Genomic DNA, 27,196 nt, shown 5'->3' with positions numbered 1-27,196 from the left:
AAGATGCAAGGAGAACCAATACGTTCGAGTCATTGAAATTTTAGAGTTGCCACGCGCCCGAGATGGAATTTCCCAAGACGTCAATGCTTTTTCTCGCGCAGTCAGCGGGAGCAAGGTGCAGTGCAATTAAATTCAAGTTCGAAGGTCAGGAACCGTTTCTGAGCGTGCGTGCGAGACGCTATCGAGAGGTTAGTGTTTTCGACATGCACGAGAATGACAATAGGCGATTCGAATAGGCTGTAATAAACCCTCTTTTCATACGGCCTGGCATTATGCTAAGCAAAAATAGACTCACGAGGCACTTGGAAGCAGCTCTAAAAGTTTCTTATCGGCCGACCCCGCAAAGCGTATGCACGATGGCGATCGTTTGCTCGATTCTAACCGTGACACTATCGCTTCGATTTTAAATAACAAATATGACCGACGCGTCAGAAAAAGACATTCTCGTTGCAAGACGAATAAACGTTTAACAATGCATAATCATTGGAACTGTCAACAACATTATTTTATAGCTCGAAGAAAAAAAAAGCAAAGGTCTGATTCGATCGAGCAAAATTTGATTGAATAATTTTACCATTTACTAACATTAATTATCTTGGCGATGAGACTTACATGAAAAATTCGAAGAAATGAAACCTTGCATTCGAGAAATTCTTTATCCTTTTGGTTTTGATAATGCAAAAAAAGTTTATAGTATTAAAACAAATAATATAAGTCGAGATAAGTTTCAAACAATAATGAGATGGACATTGCTCGGCAGGATTGGATCTACATATATATATATATATATATATATATATATATATATATATATATATAAATTCAATTCAATTAAGAAAGATGAAAAAATATGAGAATCCTAAAATCCAATCTTGCCAAACAATTTTATTGTTTACAGACTTAATTTTTTATATACATACAAAACTATGAGCTATTATAGCTGTAATATTACAACTATATTATAACTAATGATCTAACTATGCCGTTATTATAAAGAAAAATGAAAATATCGAAGAACTAATACATAGAAGAAATAATAGTAGTTTCTAAACAATCCTCCCCATGTAGAGACGCGTACATTTCATTCCTGGAAGGATTCAAAGTCGACGATCGCTGCAATACTTTTCCTCGTATTATGGAAAATACATCGACTCGAAATAATGCTGCCTCGGTCTTCGAATGACGTTTGCGAAGTGCGTTTCGATACCAACCGCGGTTCACCGCGCTCTCGACACACGGTTGCCGTACGACGTCATAAATTCCTTATGTATTTCCTGTCGCGGTTTACCCCGGCGCATTTCCAGGCGAGGCAGTCGCAACCGAGCCAACATGGCGACGCGTATGGTGATCCTGCTAATCGATCCTGAGACGCATAGAATATATGCGAAATTACCCTTTCAACGGAGGATGCTCGTAAAGACAGGCGATAAATATTTTTTTTCAGGGACTGGCGCGCTCGTACAAGAGAGAGTCTCTCTCTTATATCAGAAATTGCTTTTGCGCGACAGCTTCTTCCGTCGCAGTCTTTAATTACTGTCGCGGATTACACGATCCGGGACCAATCGCGACACCGAACTAGACTAGATCAGTAAAATATTATCCTACTTCTCAGTAGAGTTTCTCTATTTATCTAACGCTGCCTAGAGTCGCACAAATTTTTATAAAAATTTAATAAACACAAACGTAGAAACCTGTAGGTAGTGCACGCAAGTGGGAAACTTTTCAACCAATTTATGAGTTCATTTCTTAACCGGAAATATTTATTAATTTTCCAGTTTGGAATAAAAATGTAAATATATTCACGATATACCAAAGAAAAATCGACGAGTTGAAAAAACTTGCGTTTGTAAGTTGTTAAAAGATTGATTCAATTTTAAATCGACGGCCATGCTGTAACTGATCTCTCGGCGAATCGAGATAGTTCGATCTCGTCAGATAGGAAGCGGATTACATCCGGACCATTCATCAGAAATCCCTGAAACGACTTACTGACCGGATCTGTTGTGCGTGAGGCCATATAGATGTGATAAATAAATTATTATCCATGGTTTGCCGAAGTCTCTTTCCCGTGATGACATCCTGTTCCTTCTGTCCTCCCCTCCCCCCCCCCCCCTCTCTCTCTCTCTCTCTCTCTCTCTCTCTCGCTACGAATAAAATAAGATATTCCATCATGGTGAGTTACATAAATCTCCTCATTGAATGGGCCTAATTATTGCCAGAGGGTCGTCGAGCCAAAGGGGCAGATCGTTCGCTCTTCCGGGGACTTATTGTCAGCCTAGTTTAGGGCAGGTCCGCCATAAAGGGCGTGTATATACCTTTAAGGCCATTGCAGTTCCCCCCGTACCCCCTCCCTCTCTCCTCCCGCCCCTCCCGTGTGCCCCCATCTTTCAATCGAGATGCTCGTAACGACGTGCGTTCCTCGGCAATGACTGCTCAGGAAGAATCAAGTAGCTCTCGTGCACGCCCCTAATCGAGAACATTATCATGCTAATACGTCGCTGCGAGCGTTCTTGCGTAACGCGTAATGTTTACTCGCGGTTTTTTCGACGCATATCATCCTCGAGAGTGGAATTTAGCGTTACGTTCCGAGATCGAAGCGCCGAAAGGCCTCTAGTTTAGGCATTTCAGTTGAAAAGACTATACGGGACAAGAACAATTTTACTCTAAATCTAAAAATTTGGTCTCAATAATATTACAGAAAACAAAGACCATGTGTATCAGATCTATCGTGATCGCGACAAGATGTGGACACGTCTCGGCATATGTAAAATCACGGCGAGAGACTCGCAGAAGGCAGGAATTCGGAGAAATCTCTGTCGGAGTATTGCGAATCGATCGGACTCAGAGTTACGCTCGCAAATAAACGCCTCCGGAGGGTCGAAGGGAGCATCGTCGTCGTTTACCATTCGTACGCCACGATAGAGGCGCGAAGGCTGCTTGTGGGCATCGAGCGTCCACACACGGCTGCTCTCGATGAGTCGTCGAGCCCACCCATAGATATTGCCCGAAGTAGGCAAGCGTGTCTAATGTTCATCGAGCACATGGACTATAGGACGCGGGGCGAGTCCCATAGCCCGGGAAGAAAACCGACGTAAGCGTATATACTCGAGGGATTGTCGATTTGGAATTTACATATTACACGAGCCCGAGCGATTTATCGTGCGCAGGTCAATCCGTGTGGACGTACAAAAACCAGAGAAAATCGCTACAGAAAAGCTCTTTCGAGTAGATAGACTCGTCGAACTCTGAAATATGAAAGAGCGTTGATTGCTGGCGTGAATAGGCAGATTGATGGCTGCGAGCATTCACGATGGTTTGCTCGTTAACGCGCGCGCATTCGGGCTGAAACGAATTTCCGGTGACAATATTAAAAATTTTTCATTCAAAAAGGGACATAAATGAAATATTTATTTTCAAAAAAATAATACGTGAACTTTGGTTAAATATATCTGTTTTCAATTACGCAAATACGAGTGGGAAGTGTTTTATCTACGCGAGGTGTTTATACCATGATCACGTACGTTTAATATATCTTCGGAGGTTTCGAGCTTTACGTCGTATTTCAAGATTAAACTCGTAAACAGAGAAAACTGGCGTTATCGATCTTGTGTTACCAGCAGATAGGATTTTGCAGCATCTGTGACGAAGGCGACATTCAATTTGTCACCTCCCTCTAGCTGTTTTTCCATCAGACGTTCTTAGGCTATATCGAATCACTTCCGGACGATGAAGCACGCGACCCGTCCTCATCATCCCTCGCTCTTCTAACATAAAAAATCTAGATTAGGGTTCGATCTACCAATAAACAATGTTACTTTGCATTACTCAACATAAAAATATTAAGGGAAAATAAGCACTTATAATATTTACACAATATTTTGAGAGTAAAACTTGCAATATATATCTATATAGCTTAATTCAAAGATATTTCAATAAAGAATATATTCAGGAATATTATTGATCAAGAATATTTTTACAAAAATTTGCGTAAAAAATGCTGCGCATTGTAATAAGCAAGTATTAAAGTCAAAATTTACAGTCATAATCTCGTTTAGAATAAATTATGTAAAAGCAAAAAAGTAATTTTATTTTTATATAAATTATTTTTATTTTTATAATTCAAGTTAAATGAGGAAGCGTGGTTTTCTATCTGATTCCAGATTTTATAAGGAACGATTGTGTGCATTGTCTATGTTTGCGGCGATTCTTTAAACAATAGAAGATTAGCCAGCTTTGAAAAGTCTGCGCAAATGTTCAGGAAGGGAACCGGAGAGAAAAGAGGCAGACTACTTGCTCGTAATTCATACGAGGTGTTATTTCATCGAGTTTGTGGTTCCGAGTAAATCTTTTGTACGAGAGTGCTGATCGGGGATCTCTCTCACGACGTATTGTTTCCCATTCGACTCACAGTCGTGCCGCAGCCATCTTCGCTCTACGAGGGTCGCGTGCCTAATAAGTGATGCTTTGGAGCACCGTCACCTTCGCGAAGGTTAACAAAGCCGAGTCGTTTGTTCGATTGGTCGCGGCCACTCAGCCGTATTGTTCGGCCGCTCAAAAGACCGCTGGTCATCTGCAGATATTTACCTCGACAGCCAGAAAAGCTACAATCGTTCTCTAGCACCTTCGACTATCATTTTCCAATGAGCTTGAATAAACGAAAGACCTTTATTACGCGTTCAGATCACGGCCACTTGTATGGGCGTATCTAACTTTTTTTTTCGAGAAGATTTTTATCTGTTTATTCTGTTAACACACAAACAGCAACTTTTTGCGTTAATGAAGTGCTTTTTTAGGTATTTTAGAGCTTAGAATATCTCTTCGTTTCTAATTTTGAATGAAAAAAATATTAAGTTTTATAATTTTTATTCTTTTTTAATTTTGGAAGGGATTTCAAATCCCCCCTTTTCTGGATACGCTTATGATTACTTGTTTAAAAAATTCGTATTTAATATAAAGAATGCATTTATGATAGAACTCGTAAATAGAGTAACACAAATCAATCATTCCGAGATTAAAATAACAGCAAACTCGACATAAACAAGCTTCTAAAAATTCTTCTCGGAGATGAAATCTCTTGGGAAATATTAAATAAAATATGAATCCAGATTATAATTTTTACTATATATATTTTTCGACATTTGTTTGTATTGTAAAATGTATTTTGTATGTATAAAATGAACGAAAGATATTACAATTTAATTTTTCGAAAATTAAAAAAAATAAAAGCTCGGTTCTTCAATACACATCATAGACATATCATAGACATATCTAAGATTCTCTTCAAGAGAGTTTATCAATTCTTGTTAATATATAAATAGCAATTTTTTTACGTTAATGAATTGCTTTTGGATATTTTAAAGTTAAATTTAGAAATATTTCTAAAGCTATTCTAGAAGCTCAATTTAGAATATTTCTTCGTTTCCTAATTGATTCTAAATAAGAAAAATATTTTATAAATCATAATTTTAACTTTATTTTAATTTTTTTCTAAATTTCGCGAAAGAATTTGAATTCCTCAATTTCTTCTCCCCAGATATGCTCAAGATCAACATATATTTCGCATTAAAATAAACCATTCCCGCATTAAAATAAACAAAGTCTTCCAAGATTATGTTTCCAACTTGCTCGAGCTACATGCGAGGTATCGGAAGGAGATGAGAGAAAATAAAGGAGAGGGAGAAGGGCGAAAAGCTCAAGACGTTTCGCGAAAGCGTGAAAATTTCGGTGCTTTATCGTATTGCGCTGGTGCGCTCACTCGCTCGCAACGAGTAGGCAGCGGCAGCGGCGGCGGCGGCACGCGGAGAGAAAGGGAGCAAAAATCTCTCGCCGATATAAATCGATTTGCGGGGCGAGCGTCAATCGCGACCGCTCGACCAATCGGCTGGTGGACGAGGCGGTGCTCGAGCGGAACGCGCTGTGCCGGGCGAGCGAAGGCGCCGCGCCGAGAAGGAACGCGTCACGCCGAGTGCGACAGGGAGGGTAGAGAGATCCCTTGTGTGCCGCGAAGTGGGGGAGCTAGCGCGGCGGGCATGGGCGAACGACGGGTCGCTCTGGTGGGGCCGCTGGGACCACAGCGGGGATCCCATAGCGCGCGCACACGCATGCAACACACACACACACACACACACACACACACACACACACACACACACACACACCAAATGCACTCGCGAGCACGTTGCACCGTTCGCGAAGGTTGGGAGGGGGCCGCCCATAAGCCGCGGCTCTGCACCTTCCTCGTCCTCCGTGACCTGTCCCGAACTCTCGTCAATTACGACTAAATACACGTATCGCATCTAATATGGAGGACACATAAGCGACGAGACGAGCCGACGGTGACGGAGACTTGCCGTCTACCCGGCCGATCGAAACTTGTCCGTCTACATCGAGCGTTCTTCAGTTAACATACTTGAGGTAGGGTCCGTCGACTCTGACAAGTATTAGCGTCGACCGAACCTTCCACTGTGTGTTTTCCACGACGAGAAGGAAAAAAAAGGTAATACGTCTCCGATCGAGCGTAGAAATGAACGAGTGGTATCGGCCCTATGCGTTACGAACTGCTAAAATGTCTAAAACAGACCGGGGAACTTCAGGTAGCTCCGAGATGAATTAGCGTTGTATTTATAAGGACCCGTGTTTCCGTCTCCATTTAGCGTCGTATTTGCCGCTAATGGACCTGTTTGAGAATTACTTGCATCCTCGCATCGGAGGATTTCGATCCACATGGACGCATTATGGGACCCTTTTATATAACACAAGCTGCGAAAAGCGTTTGGAAAATTTACTCTGCGCGTGAAACGATTTGACATTTTTATTCTGAAATTGTAAAAGATGCTGCAAAAATGACGTTTGCGTTTTTCATACAAAACGCTTAATACGACATTAATGCGATGTAATAACTGAGATCGGACTTTCCATTAGAAATAAAGGATGAATCAACGCGGACCGTGGGAAATGCTGAAATTGTCTATGCGTGAAAATATTTATAAATGCATCTCGTATAAATTTTTGTCGATTTATCTGACGTTTGTTAAATAGATGTATCGAAGCCGCGGCTTTCCATGTGAACGCGATTCCTGACAGAATTGGTTTGAAAAGCGTTAAATTTCGCGTTCCGATTTCAATAACGTGCGATGGCCTTTTGACATTCTGATCAAATGTCACGTGTTCATGGGAGAAAGCCAAGTCATTTTACAAAGAGCTCATAAACCGCGTGATAGTCGATAATGTTGCGTATGATTAACTTCGCAAGTTAATACAATATGCTATTCTCATTATGCTATTCTCTAGTGTTTTAAAGCTACGGTCAACCACGTGAGCGGAAGTGAGAAACACAATTGCGAACAATTCGAGATTTCAAAGTCGCGAAAAATTTCAGACGCTACATTTACACACGTTTAGAAAATTATGCATAAATTATAATAAATATAATCCTTTCTAAAAAAAAGGCATATCGATAATTTCTCTTTTTTTTTTTTGATATATACAAAATGGTTTCAGATATGTTTTATGAAACTTATCTTCTTATTATAATATTTTTTCAGTGATAAAGATAAATAATAACATTGATAGATAAATCCTTTCTAAAGAAAGTATGTTAATAAAATGTTGAAGTCTCTTTTCCGCGATGCTTCTTTCATTGTGCTTCCTTCATGAGCAGTTGTCATGGTAGAAATCATGTATTTTGATAGTTATGTGCATGTGGGAAGAAATTATTAATATAATAATAATAATGTTATAACATTAATTGCAGGCATTTAAGCGTTTTAATATTTGCTTCTACGTTGATAAGGACTTTTCTTTTCCTTTTGGATACAAAATTACAATCTCTACACATACAATCCCTTTGGATTCAAAATTATTTCAAAAAGATAAATTTTACAAAACGTTCTCATATTTTTTTATTGATAAAGATAAATAATATGTGATAAATCTATAAATCAATCAATGAAAGAAAATGAAATGAAAAAAATAAATATTAGGGATCATCTGATGCTCAATAATGTTCTTATAATATTAAAAATATATCACATCGAGATACTACTAATATTGAACATGAAGATTAAAGATAATGACAACTGCGTGTACATTCGTGAAAGGAAGAAACGGCTGTTATCCAGCAATTCCGCAAATCAATTTTAGCGAAAGTCTCAAATGATCGTTTCTCGTTACCGTATAAAAGGCAGGCCATTTTTTACCACGCTCGGGGCGCATACCAACGGACACGACGCGTGAAAAAGAAGAATTATCAATTAAAGGTCGGTCTTTCTTACTTCGTAAAAAATGTCTTAATGTAATTCGCGTTCGCGTGTGGCCTGGGAATGACGAAACTGGTGGCCGCTGGAAGCAATCAAGCGGGAAGGAGGGTAAGAAACGGGAGCAGAGAAAGACAGAGGGAGAGCAAGCGAGAGAGGAAAAGAGACACACAGAGGCAGGCGTAAATTTTTCGAAAAAAAATCCTCATTGATGGATAGTTTATCGCGTCCCTGTTCCACCAATGATTCCTTCCCTAAATCCTACCTTTTTCGCCCCCACCCCTCCTCTCCTCCCCTCGGCTCTCTCGGTCACACACACACATGCGCGCGCGCGCGCACGCACGCACGCACGCACGCACGCACGCACGCACACACACACACACACACACACACACACACACACACACACACACACACACACACACACACACACACACACACACACACACATATATACGCGTACAGACGCATACGTCTCTCTCTCTCCTCTTTTACTGCACGAGGAGGATGCCCCCCCCCCCTCCAAAGCCTTCCTGGACAACGGAGCCTACCTAAATATCGGGGGATCATGCTAAACGGCGGCAGATCAAAGGGACCGACAGAATCCGGTGGCGAGCTATCATAATAATTAGGCTCGCTCGCGCCTCTTTGTATCGGGATAGAAAAGCCGACGTGGAAGGCCGAGAAGAAGAAGCGAAGACGCAGAAGAAGAGGAAGAAAAAGGGCCGCGGACGGACGGGCGGACAGACAGACAGACAGACGGACGGACGGACGATCGGACGGTCGTCCGGTCGTCCGGTTGGTCGAACTGGCCGGGAAGAGCGATCTCGGCACCATTCCTTGCCCGCTAAATTGAACTTATACGAGGACTCTAAAAAGATTTTACTGATTTCGGTGAATGAGAGATTGCGCTCCTCTCGCAATCGCCGGGGATCCGGTCGCCGCCGCCGGGTTTTTCACATTCAGTTTGATTGATTCGATAAATGTTCCTCTTTACGATTCTTTAATTGCCGGAGCGATATCGCGTGATGTCGTGTATTAGAATTAAATACAGGGTGTCCGCGAAACAAATGGGCAGTTTGGCTGAGCGGCTGCTCTCCGATCCGTTCATCTTTCGTAGCGAGAAAGAGAGAGAGAGAGAGAGAGAGAGAGAGAGAGAGAGAGAGAGAAAGAGAGAAAGAGAGAGAGAGAGAGAGAAAGAGAGAGAGAGAGGGACGCCAATTGTTTCCCGTGTTATGAGTGAATGATTGACAACCGATATTATTATGCCTGTTTCCGAAGAGAATCAAGTCTCATTTTTCATATAATATCTCCGAATGAATTATATTTTGGAGGAGTTACAGCTTTGAGCTTAGTAATCAAGATATACCTAATGTCAAAAGTTAAGCAGTTATGGTACTGGAAACGTCTAATCAAATGTTCAATAGGGAAATAATGACTTCGGATTAGCGAAAGAATATTTTGTTTCGCTTCACGTATCTATTTTCAACATCCCAAAGTGACGGAATTATATATTTATGTATTTGACAAAACTCAAATGAAATTCAATGAAGAAATTATAATTATTTATTTAAATCAAATGTGTAATAAAAAGCTCTAAAATAAAAATAAAAAAAGTGAGAGAAAATTTTTATTTCATTCATTATACATACATATTTGAAAGAAAAATATGTGCAGAATGAATGAAATAATTTTTTTTCATTTTTATTTTTATTTTAGAGCTTTTTATTTTCGCGCACTTGATTAATAATCGTGAATTTTTCATTGAGTGACGCGTCGTATAATATATATCATACACTTTCAGTCAGTAGAGAGCTCTCGACGACAGGTGGAATGTACTCTTCAAGTTTCCTACTGTTATTAATTTGTCAATATCAGAAGCACTGTTACGTCAATCTCGCGCAACGTATTTGCTTCCGGCTTCCGAGACAATTGTCTCTCTCTCTCTCTCTCTCTCTCGTACACATCGCGTTTTACGCAGCATGCATTTCCCAGTTATGCTACTTACTGCGAAATAACGACTATTAATCCGCGGTAATCTAGATAGGCAGGATGTCGCGGTGGGATTGGATTACACGTTGCATGCAGTCGCGCACAATTTAGTATCGTCGTGTACCTGCTAAGCACGGTAAATTGGTTGGCGCGATTTATTACAATTATTGGTGTTCACATTACAGGCTCGCGAAATCCGCTTTTGCGAAATTTCGAAGGCACGAAAGCGACTCGTCGCACGGTGAAAGCAAATTGTTTCTCCTGTATTATATAAATTCACATTTGCATCACAAATCGACAAGCCATATCGATTTACGACGTATAGAAATGACAGAGATATATTGCCCGCGCATTTATATATATATATATATATATATATATATATACGTATAAAATAAAAAATGAATTTTCGCGCAAGTTTGCTGTTTTTTTTTTTTTTTTTTTTTTAATATATAATAACTGACAATTAACTCTCATTTCTGCAATTAATAAGTAAAGATTTTTTTCCTACGGAAGAATAAAATCATATTTCACAAATTATATCAGATTATATTAATTTACGCAGATAACAATATTATTTTTACTAGATATAAAAAAATCTATCTGTTTATAATTGAACAATAATTAAAAAATATACTTTATTTTACTTTTTATCGTTAGTAGAAATTAAAGAGCCTAATAATATATTCGAAAGACAATACAGAATATATATAAAATAATGATCCGGATCGCGACGGGTGTGGAACGATTCTGTCAGTTCAAAACCACATGTGGAAAGAACAAAAATGACATGCATCATGAGAAAGAGAGAGAGAGAAAGAGAGAGAGAATTTACTAGTCTCCGATTCTGTCCTTTAAATTGAATTCTGTTCAGTGGAAATGTGCATGCTTTTTCTTTATTCATCAATTCAGACATCGTGACGTCAAAAAAAACAACAATTTGATCTAATTGAACTTTCTTTCTTTTTACTTAGAAGCTTTAACTAATATAAAGTCTATTTCTAATTCTAATTTTAACTCTAATAATAAAAAAATGATAATCTCATCCAATAGATATTTACAATGCAAAATATTATCATTTATTACAACATTTTTATTTTATTTTAAATCATAAAACATTTACAAAACACTAGTAATCTAAGGATGAAACAATTTTAATTTCATTTACAAGATTCAACATCTTTATATCCACTTATATTTTATAATCATATCGTTCAACATAAAATCAATAAAGGGAAAAATTAAAATAATAAAGGAAAATAGTGCAAAATTTTTATCTGTTTTTTTCCTTGTAAAAGTTTGTAATTTATGACAGAAGAATAATACCAAGCAATGCTAGTTATCACAATTACTTAGCTAAATTGATTTTGAAATCAGATTACAGATAATGATCTGTATGTAATAGTCGAGATATTCTTCTTTTAATGTTCTTGTAATAAACCAGCAATCGTCCGCGACATTATCTACAGCAGTCATCATCGTCTTTCATTTCTTTTGATAATTCAAGCTATACTCAATCAATTATCTCTAATTTGCTAGAGATATTTCTGTTTATTGGATAAGCTGACGTTGCAATTTCTGAAAATATGTTGTGATTATAAAGAAAAAAATTGCCCCTGCATTTTGTACACATAAAAAAAAACATTTTAATTATTTAAATTTGATTGTAGAATATAATTTGTATAATTACCTTTATAATTAATTTGTATAATTTGTATAATTACCCTTTTTGTATAATTTAAAGCGTTGTTTGCGTTAATAAATTACGTAGCTAACTGCCACGCGATAACAGATATAATTTACATATCGACATTTGTCGGGTACATTCTATAAGCGTTGCCTCAAATATATATATATATAAACAAAACAGTGTACATAAACCGGTATATTCAGTAGAAAATAATTCCGGCATTACATTGAGGCAGGATTTTCAGCGCCTATTAATCTTTTTTTATTTTTCGAATTTATTAAATAAATTCAAGAAACGCTTGGCCTTTGTTTTTATACACACACACACACACACACACACACACACACACACACACACACACACACACACACACACACACAAGTTTATCGTTTTTTATATATATATGCTGCATACTTATATTTTACGCTCAAATAACTTACGCGCGATAACACAGACAAAGTAAAATGACGTGGATAATAATAGAGGAAGTAACTGACAAACGCAAATTATAGAGATGTTATGCATAATGCATAATACCACGGAAGACGAGTTCTCGCGCCGGTTCTTCGTGCGGAATATATCGCGCGCTATCAAACGTATTTGCACGTCCGCTCGTTCCCGAAGTCGTCCATCCCGCGTATCGAGACGCGGCCGTTAACTTCCCGCCCGATAATCCGTTCCCAAAACCCGCTCGCGGCGGCGGCGGCGGCAGCCAAAATCTACGCTCCGGGTGGGACAAAATCACGGTGGGCCCTCGTTAGTCGCCCTCCGCGTCGTGGAGGGTCAGTCTACGTCATTCTCGAGCGAGAGAAGCGGTGTTTCAAGGCGGCAAGAGAGAAGAGAGACGAATGAAGCGCGAGATAGCAGCTACTCTGGGACAGAAGAGAGAGAGAGAGAGAGAGAGAGAGAGAGAGAGAGAGAGAGAGAGAGAGAGAGAGAACAGGGTAAAGGAGGGTGAAAGGAAGGAAGGACGGTCGCGCCCGCCGCGACGCTGCGGGATGTTAAGTACGTCTCGTAAAAATTCCCGTAGCGGCGGCGACGTCATTTTGCTGTGCTGGCTACGTTAGGCTACGTAGGCGGGACTTAATCTCGTTCGGCCCCCGGATCCGCCAAGGGGGCGCGTTCTTACCGCGGAGGTGGTACCCGGTGCCGTGGCAGCGGCTTCGAAGCGTGCGGCTGGATTCGAACGGCTTCACCGTCTTTCTACGCGTGCGCCGTGCCGACCGTGAGGAAAGCGCCTGCCCAACATCGGCGCCGGGGGATCCCCGTCCACCGTACCATTTCGCGTCACCGGCTTCGACTGGCCTGAGAGAGGAGGCACACCCGGCTGCCTCCTTAGCATCGAAACTCGTTAAACGTCGACGTATTGACGTTTCGCGCGCGTATCTTCGTCGCAGCGGGTATCTCGACGACGCACGACGCGCGTCTCTCTCTCTCTCTCTGTGTGTGTGCTGGTGTTCAGTGAGGATAGCGAAGGGAAGAGGACTGACACATCCGGTCGAGTTCCCTGACTGACAGAAACAGGTTGTCGTGGACATTCGAAAATGTCGGTATTACTTCGACAACTCGGTCGCTATGAAACCCTGGTATCATATTTTGGTGTATAATTTTGAGCGGACAATAGTGGCAGTGTGCTAGAGTAAAAGAGGGACACGCGAGTCGATGGAATGACAATTGACGTCTCCCGTCCGCGGAGCTGACGGAAGCTATCGAGTTCGGAAGGAAGATCTCGATGAGAGAAATAGGGGACGATTTCGAAAACCAATGATGTGACTCGTGTGTCGGTTTAAGCACGATGACGGAGAATGCGAGTGCGTTGACAGGTCATCGATAACGATTAGTGCGACTGATTTCATGATTGCGGCTCGAACCGGTGATTCTTCGCGGGGACTCCGGACATGTTAGGCCAGTGAATGAGACTCGATAAACCGTACGGTAAATCCGCAAATAGTTTTCGTACAATGCAAATGTGTTATCGTGTCGAGGAGATGCGCGGTGCTTGAAGAATCAAGCTGTCGTGGCCTCGACTGGTTGCCAAAAGTCACCAGGCGAGTGTCTCGAGCGATTGCGCTTTTTAGTTTAGCTCCTTCCCATATCCGGCGCGCGGCATGTGCACCACGGAGATGACGGAGTCGTATACGATGTCGCCGTCGACGACGGTATCTTCCAGTGCCGTGACGCCCGGGAGTGGCTCGTCAGCGCACCGACGGACGTCGTGCAGAGGCTCGCCGGGTCGAGGGGACGTTCAGGACGACGAGGACGAGATCTCCGTAGGTTGTCCCAGTCCGCTGCCACTGGTGGTCGTGACGCCCAACACGGAGGACGAATTGGCATCCTCGAGGGAGGAGTACGCCGATCGTCTGAGTCCCAGAAGGACCTATCCACGAGATTCGATGACGGAGGACGAGGAGAGAGATTATTCCCGAAACGGGGAGTACAGAATGTCGAACGGAAGAACCAGTAGCAGAACTCGCGAGAGCGGCGACTCGGTCACGACTCTCAGGGATGACGAGGAGGACGAGGAGGAAGAGGACGATGTGGACAGCAGGACCGGTAGCAACGGTGCGGCAACCGCTGGCACTACGGACGATTATTTCAAGCCGTTGAAACGCCTGAAGATGGTGCAGGTGCAACACTCGGACGAGGAGGACGAGAGGGAACGAGAGTCCAATGATCGCGGAGTCAAGTCCTTTAGTATCCTCGACATTCTGTCGCATCGGCCAAAGGCGAAGATCGTTCGTCCCTGGGACACGGCGGATTCCGGTCTTGGCCATCAGCACCGTCATCACTTGCAGCAGCAGCAGCAGCAGCAGCATCATCATCATCATCATCATCATCAGCATCATCTGCACCACCATCATCACCACAGTCATCCGGGTCACGCGACCGGGCCCCGGGACCTCTCGCTGATGGGTATGTCACTCGCATCTATGTCCGGCTCCATCAGCGAACCGCCCCTTAGCAGTTCCTCATCGTCCGGAAGAAGCTCCGTGTCGGATTCCGGTAGCCCGGACCCGCTCGCCCATCATCACCATCATCATGCCGCGCTCCATCACGCGGGCATTCATCCCGGCCTGCATCACCCGGCGCCCCAGCAGCAGCAGCTGAAGAGGAAAATGCCCCAGCAGCAGCATGGCTCGCACGCTGGCCAAAACGGCAAGAGGACCACAGGGCAAGGCAGTCCCTTGGATGCGCTTTTCCAAATGACCAGCAAGACCTTCGATGCGGGCGAGCACAGTCAGGGTAAGCACTCGCACAGATTTTCACGTTCCTTAGGCCCGTTTAGCTATTGGCGTAAGCGAAATACATGAATATATAGGACAAACACATATTTAAATCTCGCTTAAAGTGTCGCTTAAAATAATGTCGAGGCAATCGAGCCTTAGACTTCAGATTTGTTTATGGTCACATGTACAACATGTTTTTTGGAGACATTTTCGGTAAATTATAGAGGAGCGAGGTATCGGAAGGAATATATAGCTCGTCGAGCTGATTTTTGAGATATAAAACAATGTAAACAAATCGACAAAATTTTGCCTAGAAACAAATCTTGTTTACATTATATTCTAATGAATTTCCCAATAAGCTTTATATGCATTTGTCTTTATTTTGCTTAATATTATTGACAAGTAATGATATGATTAATATTTATAGGAATTGGAATATTTCGTTTTATTCTCTACAGAGAATATTGAATAACTTGATTATAATATGAAGGAAATAATCCTTGCAAGAAAAATATTAGAATATTTCGTATTTCTAATTCTCATCTTTGTATCTTATTTGTTTCTTAGCAAGAATAATCGATCAATGATTTATCGCTAATAATAAATGTGAAATTATTTGAAAATTACTTATCATATCAGGCATAATTGAAATAAGTGAATCAATTTAATAATATTATTTATTATATTTATCATAATCACTGATCTGACTATTAAATAACTCCCGCTTAATAAAATATTATTTTTAATATGCTGCTTATGTACGTCGAACACGTCGTATATTTACAACGATTTTATCCGATACAAGTATTTTACTTTGCGTGATGTAAGGCGTTTGCGATTTGAGTCGATCGACGGCAACATCACCCGATTAAAATACTTTTTTAGTAAACAATCTTGTTTTTCATTTTTCCGCTATCGCTTTTTATTGCGACGTGTAATTTAAATGTTTATGGCGATCCCTAAAACTGCAATCTCTCGCAGAAAAATACTTGGCCGCGATATGATCGGTGAAATGTATGAAAGAAATGCAAATCGCACGATGATAATGATGATGATGATGAGCCTCGAATATTTCAGGATTGCTAAAAATACTCGCGTTTACATCCCGAGAAATGGGACATGCAACATGCACGAAGAAGACATGCTCGCTGAGCGCGGAATCTATCGCTCGTAATCGGCGCGTTTAAACTGCGGCGATAAATACGAGTTTTAAATTTTTTGATTGATGCAATTCATGAGAATCGAGGAAGCCCTAGCTCGATTCTCTTTTCAAAGCGGCATTTTATTTTGCCTCCTTCCTAATCCCTGGTGGCGCCTAACGCACGGAACGTCTCAAATTTCGTGGCGCATTAGATGTGACAGAGAGAGGTGTCAAAAATATGAGTCGGCAAAAGTTAATCCGAATTCGCTCTGAATACTCAAAATCTAACAAGTCTCTTCGATGCCGCGTCGTATATGACGAACTACTCGCGAGACGTAATACAAGACGTAACACTAGCGTTTCGGTAAACTTATAATCAATGAATATTAATAGCCACGTGATTTTACACGTGAGCAGGCAATAAATCGCGGGGAATATATGAATGCGCAAACGAAAGGAAAACGCGGTGAAAAAAATTGTGACTCCTGGTATTAAACGCAATTTAACATAATCAAACGTAAGACTGTAAGCAGTCGTAATTTACGATAATACATGATAGCACAATTTATTTCTGATATACCTAACATAGTATTATATTTGTCAATACATTGTAATTTTGTGGGATTATATACATGTTGTAATAATTTGTTCTTTCAATCGTGGATTTTTCCTTAAAATTTAGTGTTTCTAAGACTCGTGTCCTTTTCAATTGCTTAACCGCAAATTGCGCTTGTCAAATTGCTACCTAACAATAGGACGTGCGGGCATAATTAGTGATTGTTAATGCATAACGCATGCTGACATTAATGCCGCTGATAACGATATTAATCCGCATTTCAGGAGACACATTATTCACCGACACAATAATGACATACAGACAGACGTGCCGCCTTCCTTCCGTCGTCCTCTTCCTCGGGTTCTTGGCATGACGGAAATGCGCCGGGCAATAAGTGTCGGTCGAGATCATGGCTAAAGACCCGAATCGACGTGTTATGACGATCTTTAACGATTTTCTATTGATTCGCTCGGGGATCGCGCGCATCTGCGATGTCCCGAAGCGACATGTGAGAGATTATTACGGCACACCGACAGCCGTCATTTCTTCCGTTCTGCTCGGGAATTCTCCGGCGCGTGACACACCTTCATAACGTCAATAATAATAACGGCTTGCAATGACGACCGGAAATATTTTATAATTACCCGCGATATATATTTCTCGCGCCACTCGTCCACCAAACGAGAAACGTCGATGAGCTACATTTCGCTACGTCATACGTTTAATAATTTTCAAAGCCATTACAATTTGCGAAGACGTTCTCGTCGCACAAATCTGTCAATCCTCTACGGTTAATAGTATCATTATAGATAGACAGCGCAGAAATCTGCTGTCCTACAATAGGGGGGGTTTTATCAATGATAAAGGAACAGATGTCATGTCACATTTGAAATATTGTTTGATTATCTTATCATAGTCGAAGAAGTGTTTGGTGGACTTTGAAGAAAATTTCTATCGGCAAGCGTAAACATTTGTTTCTTAAGAGCAGAATCATCCAATCGAGATTTTCTACGCAATTTTCGTGTCGGAGAATTAAAGAAACGTCGAAATTCATTCGAATGTTAAAATCGAGGGAAGATGTAAAAGCGGGGAAAGATGAAGGGAGACGCGAGCCGTGAGACGATGCGAAATCATTTGGCGCTTAATGCGAGTGCCGCCGTTATTGCCGTTAATCGCTTTTCAGAAGCGCGTTTTCCACGAATGGCACTAATATTAGCCGCGGTCGTTACGAGCTACGTGCTCTAGATGTGCTGTAATTAAATGGCGAGATTTTTTTTCATACCTCAGCACGCGTGCGCGCGCGCGGCAAATGGCGACACGTCGCGTTCGTCTCGCGGACGACGTTTATACTTCCCTCGGGGAATATTATTATTATTAGGCATACTCTCGATGCCAGGAAGTATTATCCTCTCAAAGGAGGATGCCACGAGATTGTCGCGACGATTGATGGCGTACGAGGGGACAAGTGCGCAATTATGCGTCCAGCTTAATGGATAAGTACGTCGTCTGGGTTTTGTATCTCGAAACTCGCTCTGCATTTTTCATTACGCAGATATCGATCGGCATTCATCCGAATTTTAATAAACCGAGTATCAATAAAAAAATATTTTATCGTGCAGTACTTGTCTGTTACATACATAAAGAATTTGCAGCGTTTTTTAACAGGGCGCAGCATACCCGTTCAATTTGACGTCTGGATAGCGCGGATGTTTACTTTATTTGTCAAAGTGACATCCTTGATTTATGAGAGATTGAACAATTACTTCTACTATCGTTTAGATGAATTGCCCTTTGTTATAAAGAGAAACAAAATACTCGTGATACGAGACTTTTTTTTTGTGATTCTTGTATCAATTTTGTGTAATCGTGCAGTAATTTGCTCATTACTTTGATATCGTTGCTCAAAGGTATTAATCAATTTACGATTTCATAATTTTAATCAAAATTAAATTCGGACCGCATGTGTCCATTATTTCTCCTTTTTTGCGCTGCTCTTTCAATATTAAACGAGCTTTCTCATTCTGGTCACGCAAACGTGGAGTAGTGACAAAGCAGCACGACAGAAGAAGCGATAAACGATACGGGGGCCCGACTGTAATAAATTTTTACGTTTCTGGTTATCACACTACCCTCACAAAAATGTGGAGACTCACAGAACTGGCAGACCTGCGCCGTTTTCTACATTTTTTTTAAACACACACGGTTTTTTCTTTACAGACACTTTGGCAGACACGCTCGCTTCTGTCGGCGTCAAAAAATAGCTTTTCTCTTCAAAAACTTTTTTTATTGAAGCTATGAAGCAGACGATGGATGATCACAAGAATGATCTTTAAAAGTACCATTTATCATTCTGATCCTGTCGATACATACAAACAAACGTATACATATATCATCGTGTTCTCTGCACCACTTTCATACATAAAGTTCTAATTTTATGATGATTATTATGTGGAGTCTGTCTCCAGACCAGTGATCTTAATTCTGGCAACACTATGGAATTCGATTCTGCGACAAAGTGGCCCTGTGTTACAAGAAACGAAGGGTTTTACGAGCCTTTCCAAGGGCGCGTCGAAAAAAGTGCCGACATCAGCGATGAGTTACATCTTCACCTTACGACCGGCGTGCAAACAGATTACTGAGACTGCTCTGTCTAGATCCTTGTCCAGTTGATTTTCCTTTTCGATACTCGGATATAATTGGGGATTACAGAAATCAGAAAATATATTGATAACCGAGATAAAGATCGATATATATTTCATGTTTGTACACATATAGGCGTATCTAAGGGAGTTCAAACTCCCCTAGAAATTAAAAAAAAGTTAAAGTTAAAATTAAAGTTACGATTTACAAAACCTAATATTTTTCTCATTCAAAATCAGAAATGAGGAGACATTCCAAATTCTAAAATATCCAATTCATTAACGCAAAAAATTGCTACTTATATGTCGACAAAATTGTAATAAATCCCTCTCTTCCTCGAAAAAAATCTGGATACGTGGTATGTGTACACAGGATGCTTCTTCTAATCATCATCATCAGAAAAACGTAATCTCTCGGAGGTCACATTTATTTTAACCGTTGAAATAAATTCGTCTCGCACTTGGACAAATATTTTCGGAATGGAAACGCGTCCAATTCGAAAACCAAAGATAAGGGATGAAAAAAAAGAGGATTTTATATTTTATATTTCTCATACGCATCTAAAAATATCAAAATTGCTTGATAAAGATTCCATATAAAGATACTATGTAAAGCACGTTTTCTTTTGAAAAGGAGAAACGAAAAGAAGAAGAAATATCTTTTCTTAGCGGGAACTTCCAATAAAATATCTTACCTAACAATATCACGCACGATTGTTTGCAATATCGCGTGCGCTCGGTTTTTCTCCTTGAGGAGATGGCATGATCGTGATTCCGAGAGAACGAGGATGCACACGAAAGACGGTCGGTGGTGAGTTACCTCTTTAAAACGCCGCTGCGACGAAAGGACAGTTTGCCATCGCTCGCGCTCATTCGAAGTGTCCTCGGTAAAAAGGTTGTATTATCTCGTAAGACTAGCAGACACATATTGCCGTGCACCCGTGACACGTGTTACATGTCTCCGTGTGCGAGTCGGCCGAGTTGGTGTACATGATGCATGCGTAGCACACACTGAGAGAGAGAGAGAGAGAGAGAGAGAGAGAGAGAGAGAAAGAGACCAGGGTACGTAATTTTAGGCCTACCTATACACGTGTAATTTATTACGTGGCTCGGAGAGAGCATATGTCTCATTTGCATATAGCGTGATACAGAAAACGCGGTCCGCGACTTCCGACGGTGCGAGCAATATGCGAAAAATTTCAACAAAAGGTAGCCTGCCTCTGTGCCGCCTTTGTCGTCGTTGGAGCCTCCTCTCTCTCTCTCTCTCTTTCTCTCTCTCTCTCTCTCTCTCTCTCTCTCTCTCCACGTTCTCCTTCCTCCCTTTTTTTTGTACCGTCTTTTTTTTCCTTTTCTCCTTCCCTTTTTTTTTGCCGCGTCCTTCGAGAGGACGTGCATCGGTGGCGTCTCTTTGAAACGCGATCGAAAGTTGCGCAATTTACCCAGTGCCCTATCTCGACCGTGTTAAGTTCTGGACCGATTTTGGAACGTTAAGGCCCCACGTGGAGTCACGTTCTGAAAACGAGTGAAAACGAAAGAAAATTCAAGCTCTCTCTCTCTTTCCAAATAACTCGATGATTTATTTCCCCAAAGGGAAATTCCCGAATATAGGTAAGCCTGAATACGAAGACGTTAAATCCGATAGATTAACGGAAGAGATTCTTTTTTTTTTTTTATTCTTTTTTTTATTCTATTGAGACATCGCGATACGGGATACCGTGTGTTGCCTGTCGTTTCTTTTGCGCTTCTCCCGTTGCTCTCTCCGATCATATTTGCGTGACCGTAGAACGAGAAGTGCAAGAGGAAAAGTGGCAAATAATACATTTACTGGTGAGAATTTCAGAGAACTGGAGATGAGACGCGTCCAAGATACTGTAATGTCTAACGTTCTGTTTATTCAACCCGCGTTAATCTCGCATTGCTCCAACTAACAAGGCGTATTAATAGACAGCTGTGATACATCAGCGGATGCGTAATTTGCCTCATTTTCTAAACCACGTCCTAATTATGTTTTTTCACGGAACGTCTCGCCTCGAAAGCGTTACGAAACGCCAACTGACCGTTAGCACGTGAAACAAGAAAACCGTCGCAAAATCATCGAGGTTCTTAGAAATTAACTCGCGATACTGATTGCTACATTTCGATGTGACTGATTGGTTAACTGACTCAGCGTCTAAGAAAGCTACGCGTAAATAGATAAAAATGACAAAACAGACAATGCTTATTCCAGAAGCACGTACTCACTTACTATGCGCATACCTTTTTTCCCGTTTAATTTTTCTCGTAATCAATTTTTACCCAACAATAGTGTATCTAATCTAACGACTTAAAAAAGTTTTTAATTTTATAAAGGCAGAAACTTACGGCGGTAAAGTACGTACAGATAATTGTCTAATTTCACGTTATTTTCTTTACATGTAGGATGCATGTTTCTTAGAACATCATGACGTTTTTCGTATAGACTTATATATACGTATATATTATATTATTTATATTGATAGATTTTTGTTTTGAATTTATAAAAATATAAATTCAATATAAGAAAAATTATTAAACATAAAGATCCTATCGGGAATACCATCTACTATCCTTGTTTGAAATTTATCTCAACTTATACCGATTACCTATTTGTTTATCACGTTGGCATACGTTCTTTTCAATATTTATTCCGTTATTGTAATAAATGTCAACTTACGCCTCAAAGTATGATCCAAGATATCCGCTCCGGAAAGTTAAACTGATGATCCAAGTTCAAATTCTGATCAGGATAAAATTTCTCGCAATAAGAATTTCATGTAAGAGAGGAGGGAAGACAGAAAAAGGTGTAATCGATTTTCAGATTGGATTATCGACTTATTAACATACCTTTGAGCTGCTGTGTTAAAAGTCTGTTAATAATTATAATAGCACGTAGCTGTAATAACAACGAAACGACCAATCTTGTTCTGAATTTATAAAAATATAAATTCGAAATAAGAAAAATTATTGGATACAAAGATCTTGTCTGCCGAGAATTGCCGTCTATTATTTTATTGTTTTAAATCCTATCTCGGCTTATTATCCTGATTACTTATTTACACATTTTTATCTAACGATATTTTAAACGAAAGGTTTGCTTTCCAGGATAATAGATTACTTTCCCGTAGCGAAAGTATAACAATCCTTTTTACAACCGAATAAATCATCGTTTAAAATACCTTTCTTTGTTCTTCGAACAATAATCGGGATTCTTTCTTCTTACTTTTTTAGCGCGCGCGTCTCTGGAATATTTCAGCAGGAGTGCATTCGGCCGCAAGATCTCATCTCCGTACTTTCGATCACGCTTCAACGAGGTCCCAAAGTTTCTCGATATACTCTACGCTACATTCGCCGCTATCCCGGACTACGCGATAAAATGAGTTGTTCGCACGACGCGTCGGGGCCCGGTCGGGCCCCGACCGATCGGTCGACCGGCTGGCCCCCGTGGACCTGCGGCGCGCTGTGGTCTCCCGACTCCGGAATTACAAATGATATCGAATCGAATCGCTCGTAATATTATTCGATACGTGTTCCATTATCTGACCGAGGCCTCGGAGATTCAAATTAGATTACCGGTAGGTCAGCCGCTCGCGTTCCCGCATCTCTCGCATACGCGCACACACGCGCGCGCGCGCGGAGGGAGGGCGGGGGGATCTTACGGAGGGCAACCCTACGGAAGGAACGACGAATGTTGCCAGGGCTTAAAAGAAGGGGGTTTGTGTGGCGGGAACGGATGGAGACCCCGCAGCCGCGAATACCTAAGGATTCCTACAATACGGTAGCCTCACGTATTCGCAATTTACTTCTGATTATTATGCTCTCTATACTTACGCGGCGTTCTTATTCCTCCCCGTCTCCCCGTCCCCTCCCTTTCTCTCCTCGAGTCCATAACTCGCTCTGACGATGCCCCGAACCGCGGTAGGGCATCGATTTACGCGGTTCGATCGTTACGATCCTGATGGTAAACTCGCCGGCGGGCCTTGCGGTTTGATTTTTGAGAAATTTTTTGGTAACAGCGTGAACATTAGTCGTATTTTACACAGTTTTTACAGCGTGAGAAATTAAAAATAAAGTTGATTTGATAAAAGATCTGGTAATCATACGGATATGATTATTGTAATTTTGATATTATATCTTCTGATGGTACTTCTGATTTTCGATAACAACATGAGAGATAATTACTTTAACACATCTTTTTCGTAATAGTTAAACAAATATTGTTGCAAATATTCAAAAACATGAAAATATTCAATCTCTTTTATGCACTTAATGCAATGCTAATTTCAAAGAATGCAACTTTCAAAGAATTTGTAATTTCCACTAGTGAAAAAATAATAGGAAAAAAATAATTTTTGTTCCTCGCCTTCGAAATAAATAATGATTTAGATAACTTCATTTCTCCTCCTCCTTCTCGAATATTTTTAAATATAAATGGATTTTTTTATATAAATATTGTTTTATAAAAAAGAAGAAGCAGAAGCATACCGTTGCATTTGTCTCGTAGTAATTGCAAGGACGAGCAAGTTACGTGGAGCAAGGACAACGCTTTTCAGTACATTTCGCGCTTCAAGTCCCGCCAAAGTGGGTTTTTAACTACCTGTTCGAGTTTATTGCGCAACTTAGGTAGGTGCTTATTGCGAGCAATATCTATGTACGTCGTAAAAGCTACAAAGTCGACCGCGCACCGATTACTACACACGTCATAAATAGTTCGCTGCTTGGTGCCGTTCGTTTCTGCGTTGTTAATATGTACTGTACAGGAAAGGGAGGAAAAAAAGAGAAAGAGAAAGAGAAAAGTCGAATCGAGAAGCATAGGAATAAAGGAGCGATCGAACGCTGCAAATTTCTGCTGAGGTCTAATTAAAAGATGCTTGAATCTCTGTATTGATTTATTTCTTACCGAGTTGTAGTGATTTGCAGATTTTTATATGTATCACATTTAAGCTGACGTTTACCTCTGAAATGTGGCTAGCCTACCGAAAATTCGGCAATTTATCCAACGTGACTATACAAACACGGCATTCTGCAAAATTCAAATTAATAAGAATTCGATATTATAAGCACACAAAAAAATGCTTAAATTTCTCTTTTGTTTCCGCGATATTAATTCGTACATTTTTTCTCTGTTATTTGTCCCGTTAAAGTGTGATGTAAAATTTATCACCCCCTAAAGCGAGTGGGCCTTAAATGGAAAAAAATCTATTAATTACCTGGGCAACGATAAAATAGGATTTTAGAGAAAGATCGATGCATTCGCACGCGATTAATACCGATTGTTTCCGGCCGGAGAGCTCTCGTTTTTCTTCCGACTGACACACATACATTAATCATGTTCGAGTATGGCGACACGAGTGGCGCGTCGACTCTCGAGTTTCCAGCTCTCAAGAAAGCGAGACGACGATGGCTCAGGGAAGGGGGGAGAGGGTAGTCCACCGGCTCGAGTTGTTGTGACAGTTTGCCGAACAAACAAAACACCAGCCCTCCGCCCATTGGCTACTTGACTCCGGATGCCGCCAGAACTTTTTTTTTCTTACTCGATCGTGAGAGAGGCGAGGGGCATCCCGCTGCGCTAAGTGACCATTCGTTTTTGAAATAAGTGCGCAGCTCCTTCGAGACACTCAACCTCGGCGAAACGAAAGCCTCGGCCGGCTGCGTGCCGTTTTTCGAGACTCTGCTTTCTTTATTTCCAGCCAGGAACGAGCATCGAATTACATCGCGCCTGCTCTCCCGAACTGTGCGATTTGCGCGTTTCGCTGTTGCGTCCGTCAAAATGACGCGGGTTACGCAATACAAACGAAGCGAGGTAAAATATCGCATTTTACTTGTGAATATTTTACGCGAGTAGGAGAAACTCAATTGAAAGAAAGTTAAAATAAATTAATTTTAAACTATTATGTTCACGAAGAGATATCATCTATGGAAGCTCGATATATATCTTGATATTCTCCTTTCTGAAGCTTTTCCACAATATTACAGAAAGTGCTGATGGGCAATTTGATTTGCCTGCCTTGTATATTTCATCTATGTAAAATGGCAGAGGGAAGGAGGAAGTTTAATTATTTCAAGCAAAGAGTTAGGCGACCATAATTGCTTTATACAATAAACTGCTTTCAAATAACAGAGCGATATAATTAGCCACAAAGTTCTCCACTTTCTACAATTCGTAATAATATCCGAAGATCATCTAACCGTGAGCTGTTTTATTTATTTGTTACATAATAAATCTCATTCACTTTCTCTCTCTTCTCTCTCTCTCTCTCTCTCTCTCTCTCTCTCTCTCTCTCTCTCTCTCTTCTTCTTTGAAATTTATGTATTATAAATTTCAGAAAGGAAGTATTTAATAGACAGTATTTAAAAATTTTTTTTGTTTCATGATCCAATACGTCATAGAATTTATGAACAACGTATAACGTATAAAAGAAAAAAAAATATTACAGAAACAGGCTGGCAAAAAAACGACTATCAGTCGCGTTTAAAAATCGCTTTTCTCTCGATATAAATTACCATTTTATTCCAGTCCGAGGCGTCACGCGCAATACTTCGTGAATTCAATCGAAGCACCGGTTTCAATTGGGGTTTCCTCTCCCCCCCCCATTCCCCTGCTGCCTCTCTATCCTCGCGTAACTCGCGGGAAAATTAGCCGGGAAGAGCTGCGAACGAACGACGGGATCTCGCAGTTACTACTATCGCGGGGAAATAATTCTCAATTAGCCGCTGGAGATCGCGGCCTGCTAAGTCGTATTTATGTCCGCCGGTGGCGTCGACGCGCTCGCCTTCGGATTTATATTGGACCAAGCCCGGAGATTTATGCGACCGATCCATCTCAGTTTGTCTGTAGATCCTTGCGCCCCCTTCTTGTCCTTGGGCATCATCCACGGGTAGAATTCTCCTTCCCAACCTTTCCACCCCTACGCCGCAGACATCGCGACTTGCGCCTTCCTCGCTTCTGCGCTCACGACACGCAAGTCGTACAGAAGTAATTTTCGTAGAATTCACCTCGAGCACGTAATGTCGTATTCTTCCCTTAACACAATTTGACACGTGAAACACGTGTAATTTTTAATTTTATCAATAACGTTCGTCTTTCCGCACCGTTTTTCTATTTATTCTCAACTGTTAATTCGTCGAGATCGATCGATCTTTCGATCTCGTTAAAATTACTTGATTTATCGTTGTGTAATGAAACGTTCTCATTGGCCGTTCGCTCGAAATGATGAGGCACGAGCGAGATCACTCCCTTGCGGAACGTTCCAAGGATTTCTCAATACCGGGGGCAAATCATCGCCAACCCTCGACACCAAATAGAAATAAATTCGGGGCAGATTACACGCTACGAGTAACGGTGCACATTAGGGGCGAGGACAAGCACGTGTGCCTACGCGTAAATCTCCCTAGTCTTTATTGACACATTGGCGTTGTTAATGTTTTCTTTTCGAGATTTCAATTTTGCCTAATACCAGTATGTTACAGTCGTTTCCGGACCGTTGTGTGGCGGACGTGTTTCGTCCTAAATAATTTTGTATCGCGCCTTTGTTTTTTTCAATTTCAATTTTATTTTACTATTGCCCCTGGTAGTGCCCCCCCCCTCCCCTTTTGATCCAGTTAGAATCACGACCAATTTAAAAAGAAGAAGAAAAAGAAAGATCAATACGTTATACGGACATGATCACAATACTTTATC

At 40.9% G+C, this 27,196-nt stretch overlaps 2 protein-coding genes across 2 annotated transcripts in view; one reads left to right on the top strand and one right to left on the bottom strand.

The window, feature by feature from the left end:
• LOC105431312 (putative RNA methyltransferase CG11342) overlaps positions 1-27,196 on the bottom strand; it is a 238,840-nt gene that overhangs the window by 102,763 nt on the left and 108,881 nt on the right. The gene's annotated exons all lie outside the window — the stretch shown is intronic.
• Positions 13,070-27,196, top strand: part of LOC105426965 (uncharacterized) — a 55,642-nt gene continuing 41,515 nt past the window's right edge. Inside the window, exon 1 of the mRNA XM_011638435.3 lies at positions 13,070-15,180. Within this exon, the coding sequence (XP_011636737.2) occupies positions 14,046-15,180 (1,135 nt within the window). The 5' untranslated portion in view covers positions 13,070-14,045. The remainder of the gene's footprint in view (positions 15,181-27,196) is intronic.

The sequence above is a fragment of the Pogonomyrmex barbatus genome, unplaced genomic scaffold (assembly GCF_055798465.1).
Source record: "Pogonomyrmex barbatus isolate J1 unplaced genomic scaffold, ASM5579846v1 scaffold19, whole genome shotgun sequence".
Classification (NCBI taxonomy): domain Eukaryota; kingdom Metazoa; phylum Arthropoda; class Insecta; order Hymenoptera; family Formicidae; genus Pogonomyrmex; species Pogonomyrmex barbatus.
This window is presented reverse-complemented; position numbering and strand designations above follow the sequence as displayed.